Below are 19936 nucleotides of genomic sequence, written 5' to 3'. Positions count from 1 at the left end.
CGCCCTGCTGTTCTTAGCACCAATCGGCAAGCTCCTAGTTTTTGACTTCCTGAATGTCCTGTGGCTCAACAACGTCAACAAAGCTACTAACGTTAGCTCCCCGCGGCCGTCGAGTAGGAGACCAGTGCTCAACAGGACTAAATGAGGCATAATGATTTTACTACAACGAATGTTATAATAAAAGCCTTTCCATACATCTGTCTGATTGAAAACTTTATTAACAGACCGCGGAATGGGCATATCTCAGCACGGGCTGAGATATGAACGAGTAACGTGTGGACAGATTGACGCGACACAATCCTCTTGGGCAAAACATCACGATATCCACGATACGTTGAAAAAGTGTATCGTTAATGAACTGTACCCGATATTTATATAATATCGTCATATCGCCCAGCCCTAGCTCCACTTCCTTTCCAAATATCTTAGAGAAGGTGTCAAAGATGGTCTGCCAGTAGGTGTGCAACTTTGGGCACGTCCAGAACATGTGGAGCAGAGTGGCTGGAGCATGTCTGCAGCGGTCGCATAGAGGGTCTATGTCGGGATATATTTTAGAGAGCCTGTCTTTAGACCAATGCAGTCGGTGTACAATTTTAAATTGGATAACCGCATGTTTAAGGCAAATGGAAGAGGAGAAAATCCCCTGTATTATCTTGTCCCATGTGACCTCTGTGATTGGTTCACCTAAGTCAGTCTCCCATCTGCCCCTAAGGAGATCTAAAGGTGTCGAGTTGCTTCTATTAAGTAGTTCATAAATTCTGCTTATAGCCTGTTTCTGGATCAGTTTACAGTTCAAGATTGAGTCTAAAAGGGAGGCAGGAGGACACACTGGGTAGCAGTCCGAGTTCGAAGCTCCGGAGTTGCAAGTATCTATAGAAGTGTGACCTAGGGATCTTGTATTTCTGTACTAGCTGTTCAAAGGAGGCAAAGTTGCCGTCTATATAGAGGTCGGACAGCGTAATCACTCCACTCCCAACCCAACTGTCGAAGGCTTTATCCATCGTTGATGGGACAAACATGTGATTTCTTGTGATCGGAGCAGCCAGTGATAGTTCCCTGAGGGAGAAGGTTCTTCTAAATTGGTTCCACACTTTTATCGAGTGGATGACAACTGGGTTCGAGGTAAAGCTAGATATGGGCTGTGTGAACGGGAGCTTAGCACATAACAAGGCAGATAGGGAGGTGGATTTAACCGACGCTCTCTCCAGTACTGTCCACCAGGGGGCTGTGTCCTCCCCCTTTACCCAGTATAATAACTATCTTATGTTTGCTGCCCAGTAGTAGTAAATAAAGTTTGGAAGCGCCATCCCACCCATTACGCGGGGTCTCTGCAGCATAGATCTTTTGATCCGGGGCGGTTTTTTGTTCCAGATAAAGGAAGATATCTGGTTGTTTATCTTGGAGAAGAATGTCTTGGTCAGAAAGACTGGAAGACTCTGAAATACATATAGAAATGTCGGCAATACATTCATCTTTATTGTGTTGATTCTCCCACCCAGGGATAGCGACAGGGGGTCCCAACGTTCAATATCTCTCGCCAGGTTAGACAGTAAAGGTTGATAGTTAGCCATATATAGGTCCTTATGTTCATGCGTGATCCATATCCCGAGGTACTTGAACTTTTTAGGGCTAATTTTAAACGGGAATGTGCTCAGAGGTACCCGATCCGCCGAGGTGCCGACGGGCATCAGTTCGCTTTTTTGAATGTTGATTTTGTATCCGGATATTTTGCCGAAGTCCGCAAGTAGGGTCATCAACCGAGGAAGACTCGTTTGGGGTTGTGATATATACAACAACATGTCGTCCGCGTAGAGCGAGACTTTATGCTCCGAGCCCGCACGCATGATCCCTTTGATATCGGTGTTCTGCCTCAGAGCCAGCGCAAGGGGCTCCATTGCGATCGCGAAAAGGAGTGGAGATAAAGGACACCCTTGTCTCGTACCCTATGGAGTTCAAAGTAGGTGGATAGATTGTTGTTGGTGCGAACGGCAGCCATCGGAGACGTATATAGAATTTTAATCCAAGCTATGAGTTTAGGGCCAAACCCAAACCTCTCCAGAGCGTGAAAAAGATAGTTCCACTCAACCCGATCAAACGCTTTTTCCGCATCAAGGGAGAGGACCACCTCAGGTGTTCCGGGTGGAGAGGGGCTATACAGGATATTTAAGAGGCGTCTGATATTAAAGAAAGAGTACCGATTCTTGATGAAGCCTGTTTGGTCCGGCGAGATAATTGAGGGGAAAACCCCCTCCAGACAACGGGCCAGAACCTTAGCGAGAACCTTGACATCGGCGTTAAGGAGGGAAATTGGACGCATTCCAGTGGGTTCTTGTCTTTCTTAAGGATTAAGGAGATAACCGCTTGGCGCATGGTCGGAGGAAGAGAATTTGTTGAGAATGATTCATCAAATACGGCTAGCAGCAGCGGGGACAGCTGGGGTGAGAATTTTCTGTAGAAGTCTGTAGGGTAGCCGTCTGGCCCCGGGGACTTGCCACTCTGCATAGATCTAATCGCTGACGTAATCTCCGCAACCGTAAGTTCCTCCTCCAGATCTGCGGCCCTCTCTGGGTCGACTGTTGGGACGCGGAGGGTCCTATATAAATCGTCTAGCATGGAGGGCCCCACTTGCGAGTCCGAGGTGTATAACGATTGGTAGAAAGTTTTAAAGCTTTTATAAATTTTTTGGTTGTCAGTGGCTTTTGAGCCCCGTTCGTCGTTGATAGTGGGGATGGACTGGTTGGCAGTTCTTTGTCGCAGCTGATGGGCAAGTATCCGTCCGGCCTTCTCCCCATGTTCATAGTACCCCTGTCGCGTTTTAGTAATGAGGTACTCAGCCTGTCGCGTTGACAGGAGGTCAAACTCAGTTCGCAGCGATATACGTTTTTTTCGGTTGATGGCGAGTGGCTATGTAGTCTATCTAGCTCCAAAATCTCGTCCGTCAGTTGCTTAAGGTGTGCTGTGTTTATCTTCTTTTGGTTGGCGCAATATGAAATAACCTGTCCCCAAATGGTTAAAGAAGACATTCCCGGAGTCTTATTAATGTCGAGAAATAATGTAATTTCCGAGGTGATGAAGCTTGTGAAGGCTTCCTCCGACAGGAGCAACGGGTTGAGTCTCCACTGGCGGTGGCCAAGCCGTGTATTCGGGATACTCATTTTCATAACTAAGGGACCATGGTCTGAGATAACTATCGCTCCGTATTCACATTTGGTTACGAGGGGAAGGAGTCTCTTATCCAGGAGAAAGCTGTCTATGCGCGAGAAGGTATTATGGACCGGGGGGATAAAGGAGTATCCTCTGGATGTAGGATTACGAAACCGCCACACGTCAGCTACCCCATATGATTTAAGAAAGCGCCGGATTGCGCGGGCCGAGCTGGACTGGGGGGCCTTTCTGGGCGAGCTACGGTCCAGCACCGGGGAGAGTGCACAATTCATGTCGCCGCCAAGGATGAGATGGTGCGAGGTCATATCCGGTAGGCGAGAAAAAAGGCTGGTGAAGAACGAAGGGTTGTCCCAGTTTGGTGCGTAGATATTAGCCAGAATGACCGGAAATAAATGCAGCTTCCCCACCACTATAATATAGCGCCCTGCAGGGTCGGCCTCTACACTTGACATAGTAAATGGCGTGTTTTTATCTATCAAAATGGCTGCTCCTCTGGCCCTTGTGTGGAAGTTGGAGTGATACATCTGTCCCACCCACCACCCCCTCAGTCGAGCATGGTCCACAGTTTTTAAGTGTGTCCTGTAAAAACGCTATGTCTACATTGAGTTGTTTTAAATGTGTAAGTATCTTCTTACGCTTTACTGGGTGGTTGAGTGATTTAACATTCCAACTCACGAAATTGACAGAGCACCCTTCCAGCCCCATGGTATCACTCGTGTCGGTCATAGTAGATGAGAGAGGCCATGCATCTGAAACCTAGAGAGAGCTCAGCACAACTGCAGGTGAAAAGCAAAACAGACGTCTGATCAGTTAAGCATGTTGAATGTACAAGTCTGGTAACCCCCCCCCCCCCCCCCCCCCTCCGACACCTATAAAAAAACAAGGTGCCCAACATACCCTTCAGAAACTAATCCACACATAATGTGCTTGTGTTGGAGGTGCTCTACCTATGTAGCCCCCGTTGAGCCCCTTAGGTAAAAGAAAATAATAAAGAGAAAGAAAAGAAGGGCGGCTACGTGGCGTAGTGGGCAAGGCGCTCGCCACGAATGACGGAGACGCTGGGCTCGCCTGTTCGAGCCCAGCGCTCCACATTGCTTTCAGTTTAGCTGGTCGTTCATACTAATACACATTGGCCGTATTAGGGGGTGGGAAACTGATGGGTGGGGATCGGGCGTTGTGGACAGCGACTCCTACAGGTCGGTTGGTGCGCCTGCGCAGTAGAATCAGGAAGTGTCGGGGGCAGCGTGAGCCTCCCACTCGTTACTCCTCGCCACTGAGAGATCGAGCTGCGCAGGTGAAAAGATGCGACTGCTGTTACCTCAAGTACCGGAGGGGACTTGTGCTATGTATGACTTAGTCCACATTGCAGCCGGCTTGTGGGAGGCAAGAAACAGCGTTCGTGACAGGGGAGGGTTGAATTGGATGATACGAAATTGGGATGGGAGAAAATATAGAAAATGGGAGAAAAAGTGGACAAAAAAAAGAGAAAGAAAAGAAAAGTAAGAGTAAAAGTTTTTAAACGGATCTTGGTATTATATAAGGTCTTCAGCTGCCCAGTGGGATACACCCAACCAGGTAAGGTAATATAGGTGGCAACGGTAAACGGTAAGCATAACAATAATATATTAACATTAACAACCTCACATCAATGTAAATGTAAATCAAGCAGGCCCCCCGAAATAAGGCAGACCACCTTACTCCCGAGCAAGGGCAACCAACATGCCCTGTTAAACACAAAAAAGGGTGCCTGATTGGGTGATATAGAATAAATTGGAAGAGGTGTGGGAGTGTGCGTGTGTCCATGCGTCTACAAATGGGTGTGTACCTGGGCATATGCCCTTCAGTGCTCGTGCAGTTGCGCGCACGTGAACCTATGTGTGTGTGTGTATGGATGTATCGGACACAGCCAGGGTGTAAGTGTATGGGTGTGTAGGTGTGAGTGTGTGGGTCCATACCCCTGTATCTGTATAATGTGTACACGTGTATGTGTGTCTACATGTGTCTGTGCATGCGCGTAATATGCGCCCACGTGTGTGTGGTACGATAGTGCATCCATTAGGTGTGCGAGCACGTGCGTCATCGTAGGTGTGAGCATGTGTGTACATATTTATGTCTGTATGTGTATACACACATTGTCCTATTGGGGCCAAAATTATACACTGTTCACATCACCTGTACATAATAAGTAGAGGGCAATGAATTTGCTGGAGATTGGTGAGTCACTTAGCTTGATATATGGTGTCCAGTGGCGTCCTCTCAATGCTAGGCAGATGATGCTACACATAGATGATCACACAGTAGACATTACAGTAGCCTCTATACATATATTGTCCTGTTGAAGTTAATATGATACATTGTTCACATCACCTGCATATCATAAGCAGCACGTACACACCGATACATCTCTCTTTCTATGTGGTCTGTTGATATAGGATCAGAGATTTGCTGGGTATTAAGTCTGTTGTATAGCTTAATAACAACCAGTGGTAAATTCTTGAAACTGAGTAGGTCGATCATTACACTAGATTGTTAATTAGCAGATTTTACAGTGGCCTTTTAGCAAGCAGTAACCCGTTGGGGACAAGATGGCACATCATTCACAACATCTGTACGGTACAGATATAACACACAAATATCCGAGTATCTCCCCTTTCTGATCGAAAAAGTTTATAGTGATGTGCAGAGCAAACAGCATCTCAAGAATCCTTTATTCTTCTTTTCTAAAGAATGCTAGCATTGTGTGTGCCAAAGGTAGCCTACCCGACCTCACCCGCTGCAGCGTGTACAATGTTCTTTCTGACATAGCTCATTGCTTCACTTGCATCGATGAACTCTTTATCTTTTCCCTTGTGCGTGATGCGAAGTCGGGCTGGAAAAAGAATGCCGTACCGGGTGTCCTCACGACCGCGTAGTAGCTTCCTTACCTCCGTAAACGCAGCCCTGGCTTTTGCGACGCTTGTGGCATAGTCGGGGAAGATTGCAATAGTCATTCCGTTGATCTGTATTGGAGCCTGGGTGCGCGCCCAGCTCAAAACCTCGACACAGTCCTGGTAGTAGTGGAGTTAGAGCTGCCGCAGTATTGATTATTTCCTTACCGCACAAATTTGCTAAATATTTCCTACCGCCGCGGTTATTACCGCACGCACACAAAAAATTTAAAAAAAAAGTTTGAATGCATTTTTTTTTTTAGTAGTAGTCTACTCTTTATAGCATATAGCCTGCCTCTAGTCTAAATGTCTATCTTTAGAGGATGACTTTGCAGCATGAATATTGTTTGGGATTCGGCAAGCACGCATTAGTTATTGAAAGTGAAACACGGATTCGAAGTTTCCCCTCTGGTCGTGCGCAGTTCACTCGGTGTCGCGGGCAGGGGTGGTTACCCCTAACCCCCCCGACCCTTTCTTATTATTATTACTATAAAGTTACTACTTTATAATAAAGGCATTCGTTTTGTGGCATTGACATTATATAGTTATACGTTCAATAACATCAGCGTATTTACCGGACGCTCTTTGCTCAGAGCGTGCTGAGTTGTCCCATTCTGCGGTCTGTTAATAAAGTTTTCAATCAGACAAGTGTATAGAACGAAGGGCTTTTATTATAACATTCGTTGCAGACAGTAAAATCATTATGTCTCGTTTAGTACTCCTGAGGAGCGATGGTAGTCCACTCCGGCGGAGAGTTAAAGCTAACGTTATTAGCCGTGTTGTGATGAGCTGACATTCAGGACGTAAAAAACTAATACGCGCTTGCCGATTGGTGGTAACACACTGCATGACGCTACAACGTGTGACGCGTCTCTCTTCTGACCAATCAGTGGTCTGCAATGTTTCACGTGACTTTTCTGGTACCCAATAGGGTCGCATGGAACCTCGATAGAGGAGTAGGGTATATCTGCAGAGCCGCAAGCCCAACGAGAGGAGGGTAATTTATTATTATTATTATAAAAAACAGCGGTGACGCGGTATTCAGCCTACTCTGCGGTGGCCGTGATGTAACAGCGATACCGCGGTAATGCGGTAATCGCGGCAGCTCTAAGTGGAGTTTAGCCACGATAGCACGAGGCTTCCCGTCCGTCCTCTTCGGCCCCAGTGTTCTGTGCGAGCGGTCTACCAGCACTGCATTATCCATTTGTAGCACGTCTCTCAGTAGTTTTGAGACCGACGCAGTGGAACTCGAGCCATCCGTCTCAGCCACACCAATTATCCTCACGTTGCATCTCCTCATTCTTCCTTCCATGTCCTCACACTTCCCTCTGAGTCCCGCCACCTCTGATTTTAAGTCTTCGACTGTGGTTTGTAGCGTTACCACCTCGTCCGACCACCTCGAGAGACCACCCTCCACGTCTTTAACTGTAGCCTCCATTTTGTTCATATCCACGCGCAGTGCCGCTACACAGCTTCGCATTTCCTCATAAATCACTTTCAAATCATTTCTAATAAGGTCGAACTCTTTGGAAAGTGCACCTTTCAATTCCGATTGTATTATATCTGCGCGTTCCGATTTCAGCGCGAGGAGAATCTCCGCCTTTAAGGCTGTGGTATCCACGCCGGACATCTTTGACGGTGTGGACGGTGGTGGCCCTGAACTGGAAGCCGAGTCTTTTTCAGGCCTTCTTGGAGTTGAGACGTATTTGTATTTGCGTAGGTTTGATGCCATCTGTCCGTGTAAACAATGACCATTGGTTTGAACAAATGTACCCTGAGTAAGATTCACTAAGTTTTGTAAATCCGTAAGCTTATTAAATTAAGATAAAATAAAAATAAGTAGAGGCTCGACGGGAGCTCGAACAAACAGCGTCTTACTCCATTGCTCGCCTAGCCACGCCCCCCTAAACCACTCCTGATAGCGGAACGGTTTCGGTTCCATAGGAGGAATCAAGAGGAGGGGGAAACGGTAACAATGTTTGTGGCAGCACTTAGGAAATGATCAGAACACTGTGAATTTAATGATGTGTTAAATGACACTATCGGGGATAGACTTGTGTGTGGGCTGCAGAGTGAGGCAGCACAAAAGAGACTGTTAACAGAACATGGGCTCACCCTACAAAAGGCCATTGACGTCAGTGTGTCAATGGAATTGGCAGCCAGAGAGGCACAACAACTGAGTGCGTCTGCCAAAGTGCATCATGTTTTTAATGTAAACCAAAAACAAATGTGAGGACAGGGCATGTGTTTTCGGTGTGGCAAGCCAGGGCACCAAGCGACGGAATGTTGGTGCAAGGAGTTAGAGTGCCGGGGCTGTGGCAAAAAGGGCCACATTGAACGGGCATGCCGTAATAAGAGGAGCGAAGCACCGTCGCAGCACAGACCACCTAGGTTCCAAAAAGAGACATTCAAACCTAGGACCAAGAAAGGCGTATACCAGGTGGAACACAAGGCTGTTAGTGACTCCTCGGACGAGGAGTATTCACTACACTTACTAACTGTTGCGGTTGGGTCTAGTGGCTACTGGGTGTTACCTTCGCTAGAGGGGAAACCAGTGCGTATGGAGATAGACACCGGAGCGGCGGTGTCACTGGTGTCAGACAAAGTGTATCGACAAACACTGAAACACCTACCACTGCGACCAGGCAGAGTGGTGCTGAAGACATATACCGGAGAACCGGTGGCCCTAAAAGGGGTCACAGAGGTCAAAGTGGAGTTGAATGGACAGCACGCTAAACTACCACTCTTACTGGTACATTCATGAATGGATAAAATCAAATTGGACTGGCCCGCTGTGCGACTGTTGACACAGGGGGACACAGGGTTACCCGCAGTTCTTAGGAAACATACTGATGTTTTTAAAAAGGAGCTCAGAAGTATGAAGGACATTACGGTGAGGCTGAGAGTTAAACCAGGCAGCACACCAAAGTTCTTGAGAGCGCGGCCAGTGCCCTACGCCATCAGGCCCAAGGTGGAGGCGGAACTGGATGCTCTGGTGAAGAGTGGGGTGCTGGAGCCAGTTAGCGTCAGCAATTGGAGTACCCCCATCATGCCTATTGTAAAAAAAAAAAAGAATCGAAATAAGGATATGTGGTGATTTCAAGACGACGTTGAACCCGGTGCTGGCAGTTGAGAAATACCCCTTGCCTCTTATCGAGGACTTGTTCGCTGGCCTGTCTGGCGGCCAGAAATTCAGTAAAATTTACCTCCGCCATGCGTACCTGCAGATGCACGTGGATCAAGACTCCGGAGAGTTTCTGACGGTTAACACCCACAAAGGGTTGTTCAGGTACTGTCTGTTGGCGTTCGGGATAACCTCAGCTCCTTCTCTGTTCCAAAGGGCGATGGACCAGATCTTGTGTGGGTTGCCCGGGGTACAATGCTACCTAGATGACATCCTGGTGACTGGGAAGGATGACAAAGACCATCTTCAGAACCTGGATGAGACCCTGCAGAGGCTGCGGGATTATGGACTGAGAGTCCACAAAGGAAAATGTGAATTATTTCAGTCTTCCATCGAATACCTCGGCCATGTGATTGACGCTGCAGGGCTACACAAGGCTCCTTCAAAGACTAAGGCCATTGTGGAGGCTCCTGCCCCCCAAAATGTGGGCCAACTCCGTTCATACTTGGGACTACTGAATCAAATCAAATCAAATTTATTTATAAGGCCCGACAACACACATTAATGTCCCCATGGGCCGTACAGGTCTTCTTTAAACAAGTCAAGAAGAAAACATAACAATAAGTCAAGAACAGAACAAGAACACCATAAGGTCCAAAAAATTTAAGATAAATGCAAATAAATGAAAGAATGCAAGCACTCCCAGACATACCCCACGCGAAGGTAAGGAAAAACTCACTAAAACCTAACAATAGGGAAAAAAGCTCTACAGGCAGTGTGGAGGAGAGAAACCTTAGAAGGGCCATTCAAGGGGGGATCTCCCTTCTTAGATGTTGGTGATAGTAGTGTTGCAGACGGACAGTTGGTAAGCATGCACTCATGTGTGTAGTGAAACTGAACTATGATGGACGATTCATGAAGGGTCTCTCAACAGCGCTGAAGCCGCTGCACAAACTACTCTGTCGTGAGAAGCCATGGGCCTGGACTGAGGAGTGTCGGCATGCTTTCGTAGCATCAAAAGAGACGCTGCTGAGGTCAGAGGCCTTAACATACTTTGACCCGGCATTGCCGATACAGCTGGCCTGTGACGCATCCCCATACGGGGTAGGGGCGGTTATCTCCCATATCATGCTGGATGGGGTAGAGAAACCCATTGCTTTTGCGTCCAGAACACTGAACAAGGCTGAATCAAATTACTCTCAAATAGAGCGTGAAGCTCTAAGCATCGTGTTCGGCATACGAAAATGTCACCAGTACCTGTTCGGGAGACGATTCACGCTCCTGACCGACCACAAGCCTCTCACGACCATACTAGGTCCGCATGTGGGCATCCCACCGCTCGCAGCGAGCAGGATGCAGAGATGGGCATTGCTCCTGTCTGCCCATGACTATGCAATTAAATATCGGAAGTCAGAATTACATGGTAATGCAGACGGGCTCTCCAGGCTTCCATTACCCGTGTCAAAGCCAGGCCCGGGTCAGGTTGACATCTTTTATTTCAGTCAAGTGGAAAATGCACCAGTCACCGTGCAACAGGTGAGGAGGGCCACTAGGAATGACCCAGTGTTTTCACAAGTAATGGACTCCATCATAAAGGGGGGGAGAATGAAGGACACACCCGAGCTCAAGCCTTTCATCTCTAGACAACATGAACTGTCGACTCAAGCTGGGTGCCTGCTGTGGGGAAGAAGAGTGGTCATCCCCCCCTCGCTGCGTAAGTCCATGCTACAACAACTTCATACGGGACACTGCAGCATGGTCCGTATGAAAGAGGTCGGACGTAGCTATTTTTGGTGGCCCGGGTTGGACAAGCAACATCGAAGAAAAGGCTAAGTCATGCCCCACCTGTCATCGTGTCCGAAATGCACCCCAACCGGCACCACTACACCCCTGGGAGTGGCCAAGTGAGCCATGGAAATGGCTACATGTTGACTTTGCTGGGCTGTACGAAGAGAAAATGTTCCTTGTGGCGGTCGACGCCCACAGCAAATGGCCCGAAGTGGCAATAATAAAAAATCCACAACAGCTGAGAGGACCATTGAAAAACTGGGGGAAATGCGGGTGTCCAGAACAACTGGTGAGTGACAATGGGCCCCAATTTGTCTCTCAGGAGATGGACACTTTCTTAAAGGTCAACGGAGTTAAACACATTAGATCTGCACCCTACCACCCAGCAACCAATGGGTAATGGGTTAGCTGAGAGATTTGTGCAGACTCTGAAACACAGCCTAAAGTAGAGCCATATGGAATCCGCGATCACGGAATCGCGGACGGAATCGCGGAATTGAGCAATAAAAATGGAATCAACTATTTTTTTTTTAACTTTTTTTAACTTTTTTTTTTTTTTATGTTGTGGGACTTGTACAGCACTTTGTCAGTGCTGTAAAGTTTAAACCTTTTTAAATCTTAGACAAACAAAACACTTTGCTTTCATGAAATATTGTAAGCCGTCATTTGAGGCTTTATAAAAGCAGCACAATGAACACAAATCTGTCAGTGCCGAGTCCGACCTCATCTTAAATAACAAACAGCATTGCTTGTTGTAGTTAACAAAGAGAGGCAGAGTTGATTTAGCAAAAATATATATAATTTTTTATTTTATTTTTTAATAATCGAATTTTATTTTCATATTCGAATCCCATGCCCATCGAACGAAGCTTCGAGGTATTTAAGACAGCCCTATTAAATGGACTGTTATATCTTATTAAATTGTGGACATTTATTCATTCCCACTTATTAGACACTATTTCTGATGGTAAAATGAGCGTACAAAGCAAAATACAGAATTCTGAAATATTAAAACGGAAAAAACGGAATTTGGAAAAAAATTAAATGGAATTTGGAAAAAAATAAAACGGATTTCATATGGCTCTACCTAAAGGAATCACAGGGGCAAGGTAGTCTCCACCAATTAGGGCTGCAACTAATGACTAATTTGGTAGTCGACTAATCTGCCGATTATTTTTTCGATTAGTCGACTAATCGAAAACCAATGTAAACAACAACAAAAAAAAACTTTTTTTTTTAATTACCTATCTTTGTGAAAGTGGCTTCTCAGCTCTGGTCCAGCTGAAGACAGAGCAGAGGAACAGATTGGACATTGAGCATGACCTCAGAGTTGCTTGTCTACCATCACCCCAGACTTTGAGACTCTTGTCAGGACCAAACAACAACATCATAACATGATGATCCCATAGCAAATTAAAATAATGACTCATGAAACATTTGAATTTGGATCTTTAAGCCACTTTAAATGAAAATGTATTTGAAGAACAATACAGCAATCACTCATAACAAGATAAATAAATTAAATAATAAAAATTAAAGTGGAAGTGTACTTTAAATAACTTTTGTTTGCTGTGTGTGAGAGGAGTCCGTGTGTGTGTGTATGTGTGTGTGTCTTACTCTGATCGCTGTGTGAGTGAGAGGAGTGTGTGTACTGTGTAATTTGTGTGTGTGTCTTACTCTGATCGCTGTGTGAGTGAGAGGTGTGTACTGTGTAATTTGTGTATGTGTGTGTGTCTTACTCTGATCGCTGTGTGTGAGTGAGAGGAGTGTGAATGTGTGTGTGTCTTACTCTGATCGCTGTGTGTGAGAGAGAGGAGTGTGAATGTGTGTGTGTCTTACTCTGATCGCTGTGTGTGAGTGAGAGGAGTGTGTATGTGTGTGTGTCTTACTCTGATCGCTGTGTGTGAGTGAGAGGAGTGTGTATGTGTGTGTGTCTTACTCTGATCGCTGTGTGTGAGTGAGAGGAGTGTGTATGTGTGTGTCTTACTCTGATCGCTGTGTGTGAGTGAGAGGAGTGCGTGTGTAATGTATTGTGTGTCTACTAGTCTGATCATCATCTCCTGCAGGGGAACAATGTTTTCAATGTCCAAAATTTGCTATGGGATCATCATGTTATGATGTTGTCTGGAACCCTGAGAAGCCACTCTCACAAAGATAGGTAGTGCAAAAAAATAAATAAAAAATTAAATTAAATAAATATATATATATATATATTTTTTTGTGACTAATCGACGCAACAATTTCTCGTCGACGATTTTTTTATAATCGACGTCGTCGATTATGTCGACTAATCGTTGCAGCCCATGCCTTCACGGTTTCCTCTTAACCTACAGGAACACCCACGCAACCACCAAGGCATCCCCAGCAGAACTGCTCCTTAAGAGACCGCTGCGCACCAACCTGGATCTTCTCAGACCACCAGAGGAAAAAGAAATTGTGAGGCATGAACAGGATGAGCAAGTAAGAAGAAGAGCATTGAGAGCCAAGACCAGGGCCTTCAGTGCTGGTGACCACGTACCTGCACGGAATTACCATCGTGGACCGAAGTGGGTGCCCGCCACTGTAGTCCGACAGACGGGACCGCTGTCCTATACAGTACAGACAGACGGCGATCTGGTGTGGAAACGGCACACAGAGCAGTTATTGGGGAGTGCAGAGACCCCTAGGGAACCCCAATCCACTGCTGGAATTACAGAGCTGTTTTTGAATGACACTCTAACTATGCAGCCGGTGTCAATTGACTTACCTTCCCTGGAATAGCCTACAGTGGCCCCGCCCACCCAGGAGGGTGATGATGACCCCGGCACCGAAGTCCATGCCACCGACGCCACAAATGGACAGTGGTGACCGCCGATATCCAAGTTGGGAACGGCGGCCACCCATTCGTTTGGACCTATAGACTTACCTAAATGAAAGACTTATGGTTGAGAATTTCTTTATTTCAAAAAATATATAAAATTGTCTGTCAAATTAAAAGGGGGAGAGTGGAGTTTGTTGGAATGTTGTTGACCTGGCAAATGAAAAAAATAAAAATAATTATTATAATGATGTTGTATTGCCATGTGTGCCGTTGCAACTAGGGGTACCATTATGCTAAGTGGAGAGGAGATGTTATGTATTGGGTTAGGTTTGTCCCAGGGCGATTGCCATACTTACCTTGTATATGTACGTTGTGATTGCGCACCTGGTGTTGTTATTGTTTTTGCCTACTACCAAGTAAAGCCTTGCTACTGAGTACCTCCGTGTCAGAGTGATTTATCATTGTTATATTAGAAAGTCAAGTTAGACTGCGCTCTCAATAATTGACACTGGGTGCTGCAATACCGAAGATTTAAGTAGAAGAAAGCAGGAAGCCGGACCAGCACTCTCAGGTTTCAACAAGTTTTAATCGCAGCCGAATACAGACATGTTTCGGAACAGGTGTTCCTTCTTCAGTGTTAATGGCTAGCAATGTTAGTTTGAAAAGATGGTGGCTATGTACAAGGTCGGCAGGAAGTGACATCAATGTAGGTATGCCTGGGATTGCTGGTCAACTTTGACCGTAGGAAGGACATTATAATGTGTCAAGTCAAAGTCAACAAAAAAATTACCAGAAACAAAATAAACCATCTTCACCATAGCTAATAGGGCTAAATAAATGAGCCAATTGCAATATTTGCAAACCAACATTTTCTAAGATAAGAACAGCAAAAACGGAAGGAAAAACAGGAAAAAACATTTCCTCATTCGTATAAATAATAATAATAATGTAATCATAATAATGATGGTAAAAGTCACTTATTATAGGAAACAGGATAACACGTTCTCTTCATTCATTCCCTTGGGTTCTATACAATTGAACAAATGGATATAATAACATTTGCGCTGCAATAGCAGCTTATGCCTGTCTCCCCCTCTAGAGGGCCTGTTGACTAGCTCGAGTCCCATATATTTCAGATCGTTGACGGCATGATTGCATTTAGAAAAATGGCGAGCTACTAGGGCTGTCTTAAATACTTCGAAGCTTCGAAGCTTCGTTCGATGGCACAAGCTTCGAACATTTAAAAAAAAATCGAAGTTTAAAAAAAGAAGAAACAAATTAATTTGTTTTTCAACTTTTTTTTTTTTTACTTCGATTTGTGTGTCTGTGTGTGTGTGTGTGTGTGTGTGTGTGTGTGTGTGTGTGTGAACTACCCATCCCAGTTAGGACAGCCGAATCCCGTCCAATCTTTCGCCGTCGACTAAAGACTCACTTCTTCAACCATTATCTGAAATGATAAAAAAAAAAAATCTAACCGTGACTAACCTTACTGTCATGCACTTGTCCTAATAAACTAACCTACACTGTAACACGCAACACTTTGATGAACATTGTTACTCAGCTGATAGAGTTGTACCCTTCTTGCTGTCTTGTCGTACAGAACTTGTAAGTCGCTTTGGATAAAAGCGTCAGCTAAATGACTAAATGTAAGTGTGTGTGTGTGTGTGTGTGTAGGTGTGTGTGTGTGTGTGTGTGTGCGCGCCTTGTAGAATTCCACACATAAGAAAGAAAGATACTGGGATGAATAAACAAAATAGGAAATAAAATGTAGAAATGCATGCAATACATAAATAAATATGAATCTCCATATATGAAATATAACATTTAGATAAGGTGCTACTGAGATGTTTTGGTGAGTTCTTTGTTTTTTTGTGGAAGTTGCCCTTCTTAAAAATGCATGAACATTCACTGATAATTGGTCTGTAGTGGAGTCTACAAGGTCTACATTGCCGGACCATGTAGAATCCGGACCTTGTAGACTGACATAATTCTGTGCATAGTTTAGTCTACACAGGCCATATTTCAAATAATCAAAGTCTTACTTCATTCATCTTAAACATTCTTGATTTGGGGGATTGGTAGTTCCCATGAAATCTTAAGTTGTTCAAACGACAACAGCGATCCACCTTGAATTAAATCACACAGCCGAGTGAAACCTTGTTGGATGCGTCACAGTCACGAAAGGGGCTACTTAATTAATTAATCCAACCCACTTTATTTATAGAGCACATTTAAAAACAACAACGTTTACGAAAGTGCTGTACAAGTCCCACAACATAAGATACAAAAAAAATTAAAAAAATATTTAAAAAAAATATTTTTTTATTTTTTATTTTTTTGTTTTCGAATCTTCGAATTAAAATCGAAGCTCGGCCCCGAAGCTTCGATTGCCAAAAAAAGCTTTGAAGGTCAGCCCTACGAGCTACAGATGACTTGACATCTAGATTTCTGACTGAACATTTGTGTTCGCTGATTCTAGATTTAAAAGCTCTAGTTGTTTTACCCACATAAGAAAAATTGCAAGGACATTTCAACAGATACACAAGATTTGAGGAATTACAAGTAATACGTCCTTTAACAGGTATACGCTTGCCTGTTTTTGGGTGTGCATAGAATCTATCTTTAATCATACCTTGGCATTGTACACAGGCCTGACAGGGGAAATTACCATCAGGGATGTTGGACATAAAATGTATGGGTTTCCTTATGGGAAGATCAGTTTTGACTAAAAGATTGGAAAGGTTAGCTTGTCGTTTGTAAAAATAATTGGGCGGGTGTTGAAACGCTGCCCCAGTAAGGGGATCGGACTGTAGAATGTGCCAATATTTATTGACAATGCTACGTATGTCTCTCGTGATGGGACTATAAGTAGAAACAAAAGATACTTTGTCCGTGTTTTCATTTTTCTTTTTGTGGGAAAACAGCGAGGTTCTGTCGATCTGTTTGGTTTTATTCAGGGATTTAAGTGTCAATGTATCACTATAGCCTCTATGATGGAAACTGCCACGGAGGACTTCTGCTTGGGCAATAAATCTGTCGTCCGTGTCACAAATTCTCCTATAACGTAGGATTTGGCTGAAGGGGAGACTATTCTTTAATGCAGGAGCGTGATATCTAGAATAATGTAGGAACGAGTTGCGGTCTGTCTCCTTTCTGAAGACCTGTGTAATGAAATACCATCTGGGGCTTTGTTAATTAGAACATCAAGAAATTATAGTGTACATATCAAAATTAAGAGTAAACTTTATCGTTTCTCTGCGAGTGTTAAGGAACTCAAGGAAGGCCTGAAGATCTATCGATGAACCAGACCAAATAAAGAACAGGTCATCAATGTAGCGCATATAGGATTTGACATATTTTTCAAACTGGTTATTATTGAAAATATGGTCCTTTTCGAACTTGGACATATACAGGTTAACTAGGTTCACAGCGGCGGGCGAGCCCATGCTGAGACCTCTGTTTTGCAAAAAATATTTATCTTGGAATCTGAAATAATTCTTTGTTAGAACTAGGTCGGCTAGGCTAACTAGCGCCTCTGTGGAGGGGTGTGGTTCCTCCCTCAAGTTTAAGTAAAAACTAAGTGCTTCTAACGCGTCTGCATGTGGAATGCTGGGGTATAGACTGACCACATCCATGGTGACTAATAGGTCTGAAGGGGAAATGTTGCAGGCTGTTAACCCACTCAAAAAAGTAGTAGTGTCTTTTAAGTAACCCGGTTGAGAAGAGGCCAAATCTCTGATATGCGCATCAATAAATTGGGAAATTTTTTCTGTGGCAGACCCTATGCCAGAGACTATGGGTCGGCCCGGAGGATTCTGGAGATCCTTATGGATCTTAGGTAAGGTGTAAATAATAGGAGTAATGGGAAACTCTACAAACGTAAACTTAGGCGCAGTTTAGATGGAAACGTTTGCGGGTGAATCCGGCTAAATACTTTATCGGATGTGCCTTTTGTTCATACGGCAACGGCGTTTTTGCGGGGAGAATCCGCAAAAAAGTGAAACCACCAACTATACACCTTCGCGCTATCATCTGAACAGTCAAACCGCATAAAAATATGACGAAAGGGTTCTCAGGCTCTCGTCGCATACTGCTTACGTCACAGGCATGCGCCAGTAGCCTAGAATAACGCCGACATTTACTCACACTTTTACACACTCGTCTGCACGCAGAATTCCCTGCCAAAACACTAGTCTAAACGCAAAATTCGAAGTGAGACCGCAAGACGACTTTTGCGGTTTCTTTTCAGACTCTCTCCGTCTAAACATGACCTTGAATACATTTTCTGAGATTTCGTCCGCCAATCTAAGGCTTTTGAGGACTGTTTTGATTTCAGTGGAGAATCTAAACACTGGGTCTGAATTTAAAAGGGTATATACCTCAATGTCGTTCAATTGTCTATTGATCTCGGAAACATAAGCACTTTTATTTTGGAGAACGATTCCCGAACCTTTGTCTGCTTTTCTAAAAATTAAATCCTCATTCTTCATGAGTTCCTTAAGCGCTCCAGACTCTGATTCAAGTAAATTAAGGTAAAGCTGGGTTTTGTGACTGGTCTCACATAAATTGAGGACATCATTTTGTACTAGTCTGCAAAAGGTATCCACCGAAGGTGGATTGAGATGAGGGGTAAACATGCTACGTGGTTTGAATACTTTTCTTTTAGGCCTAGAATGGGTATCAAGTTCCGCTTCAGAGTTCAGACATTACATCACCATCATTAATTGTGGGAACTGTTACTGTGGGCACATTTTCATTAGAAACATATTGAGTTATCTTATCAATACCTCTGGCGTAAAAGGCTTTTAATTTAATATTTCTGAAAAACTTAGAGTTCTACCTTGGTAGTGAAAGAGTCCACCTTACGTGCAGGAACAAACGACATTGCTAGCCATTAACACTGAAGAAGGAACACCTGTTCCGAAACATGTCTGTATTCGGCTGCGATTAAAACTTGTTGAAACCTCATTGTTATATTACCAGTATCAGATATAACACAAACCACACCCACTTCCATTATTCTATCCGAATACAGACAGATAATGATGTCTCTGCACACCCCTAACACACACACACACACACACACATATTATACTCACTCACTCACTCACTCACTCACTCACTCACTCACTCACTCACTCACTCACTCACTCACTCAGATGTCTTTAAAGTAGCACTGCCTAAATGCGTATGTGATTCCCCCAGGCACCGGAGCATCCTGTATCTACCCCCTGCTCGGAGCCACTATGAACGGCTGGTTCTTCCTTGCCACAGAGGTAGATGATATCTGCTTTGACTATGCCAAGAGGAATGTGGAGCAGAACAACCTCTCTGACCTCATCAAAGGTAAACACCTAAAGAACAATTTATTTGTAATAAGTTGGCTTACAATACTAATGGTTTCTCTGTTACCCGCATAATTATGTTGTGTTGGGCCTGGGCCATGACACATTCACGTTTGGACCCGTTTTTCATATAAATAAGGCATGTTAATTTTCCTCTGCCTAAAACAAGAGAAGAATACATGTATACATTTGATTATAAAACACTAGTTTGAGATATTCTGAATATAGATATTTGTGCATCTTACACTAAATCACAATGAACCCCCTTGTTTTTGCAAGCTTCATTCAGAGGCCAACATTAACCATTAAGAAATGCTTTATCAGCTATAATTGCCATCAATAGTTATTCAAAAACATATATTGTTACAATGTAACATTTAGGCCATAAACCCACCCCTGGTTCACATAGATTAATTTCACCTGTGTGAGCCTCATTCACAAACCCGGTTGACAGGTAAAATATCTGCCACTTACTGTTGTGTTCTACATATTCTCCCAGTGGTGAAGGTCCCACATAAGACCCTGTTGATGGATGCTTTGAAGGAGGACGACTTTGTGTACGACTTCTGCATGTGCAACCCGCCCTTCTTTGCCAACCAGCTAGAAGCTAAGGTACACATCTCTTCTCAGCACGGCCTTCTGGCACCTTTTACATACTCCTTTTTTAATCTTGAGAGCATTTAGAGTTCAAAGGGATATAGCTCTTTGATGTGTGCTGTGCACCTGCTAGGCTCTAGACTTGGGCAAGTCTGGCTCTGACTGGAAATATATTCAAGATTCAAGAGTT

The 19936-nt window shown here is 44.3% G+C and overlaps 1 protein-coding gene across 2 annotated transcripts in view; it reads left to right on the top strand.

Annotated features, from left to right (window-relative positions):
* mettl16 (methyltransferase 16, N6-methyladenosine) overlaps positions 1–19936 on the top strand; it is a 187463-nt gene that overhangs the window by 55508 nt on the left and 112019 nt on the right. For both annotated transcript variants that reach the window (XM_084318519.1, XM_084318518.1), the window contains exons 4-5: positions 19010–19150; positions 19649–19761. In XM_084318519.1, coding sequence (XP_084174645.1) covers positions 19010–19150; positions 19649–19761 — 254 coding nt within the window. The remainder of the gene's footprint in view (positions 1–19009; positions 19151–19648; positions 19762–19936) is intronic.

The sequence above is a fragment of the Notolepis coatsorum genome, assembly GCF_963971535.1.
Source record: "Notolepis coatsorum genome assembly, chromosome: 1".
In the NCBI taxonomy this organism is placed as follows: Eukaryota; Metazoa; Chordata; class Actinopteri; order Aulopiformes; family Paralepididae; genus Notolepis; species Notolepis coatsorum.
Note: the sequence above shows the minus strand (reverse complement) of the source record. Positions and strands in the feature narration are given on the sequence as shown.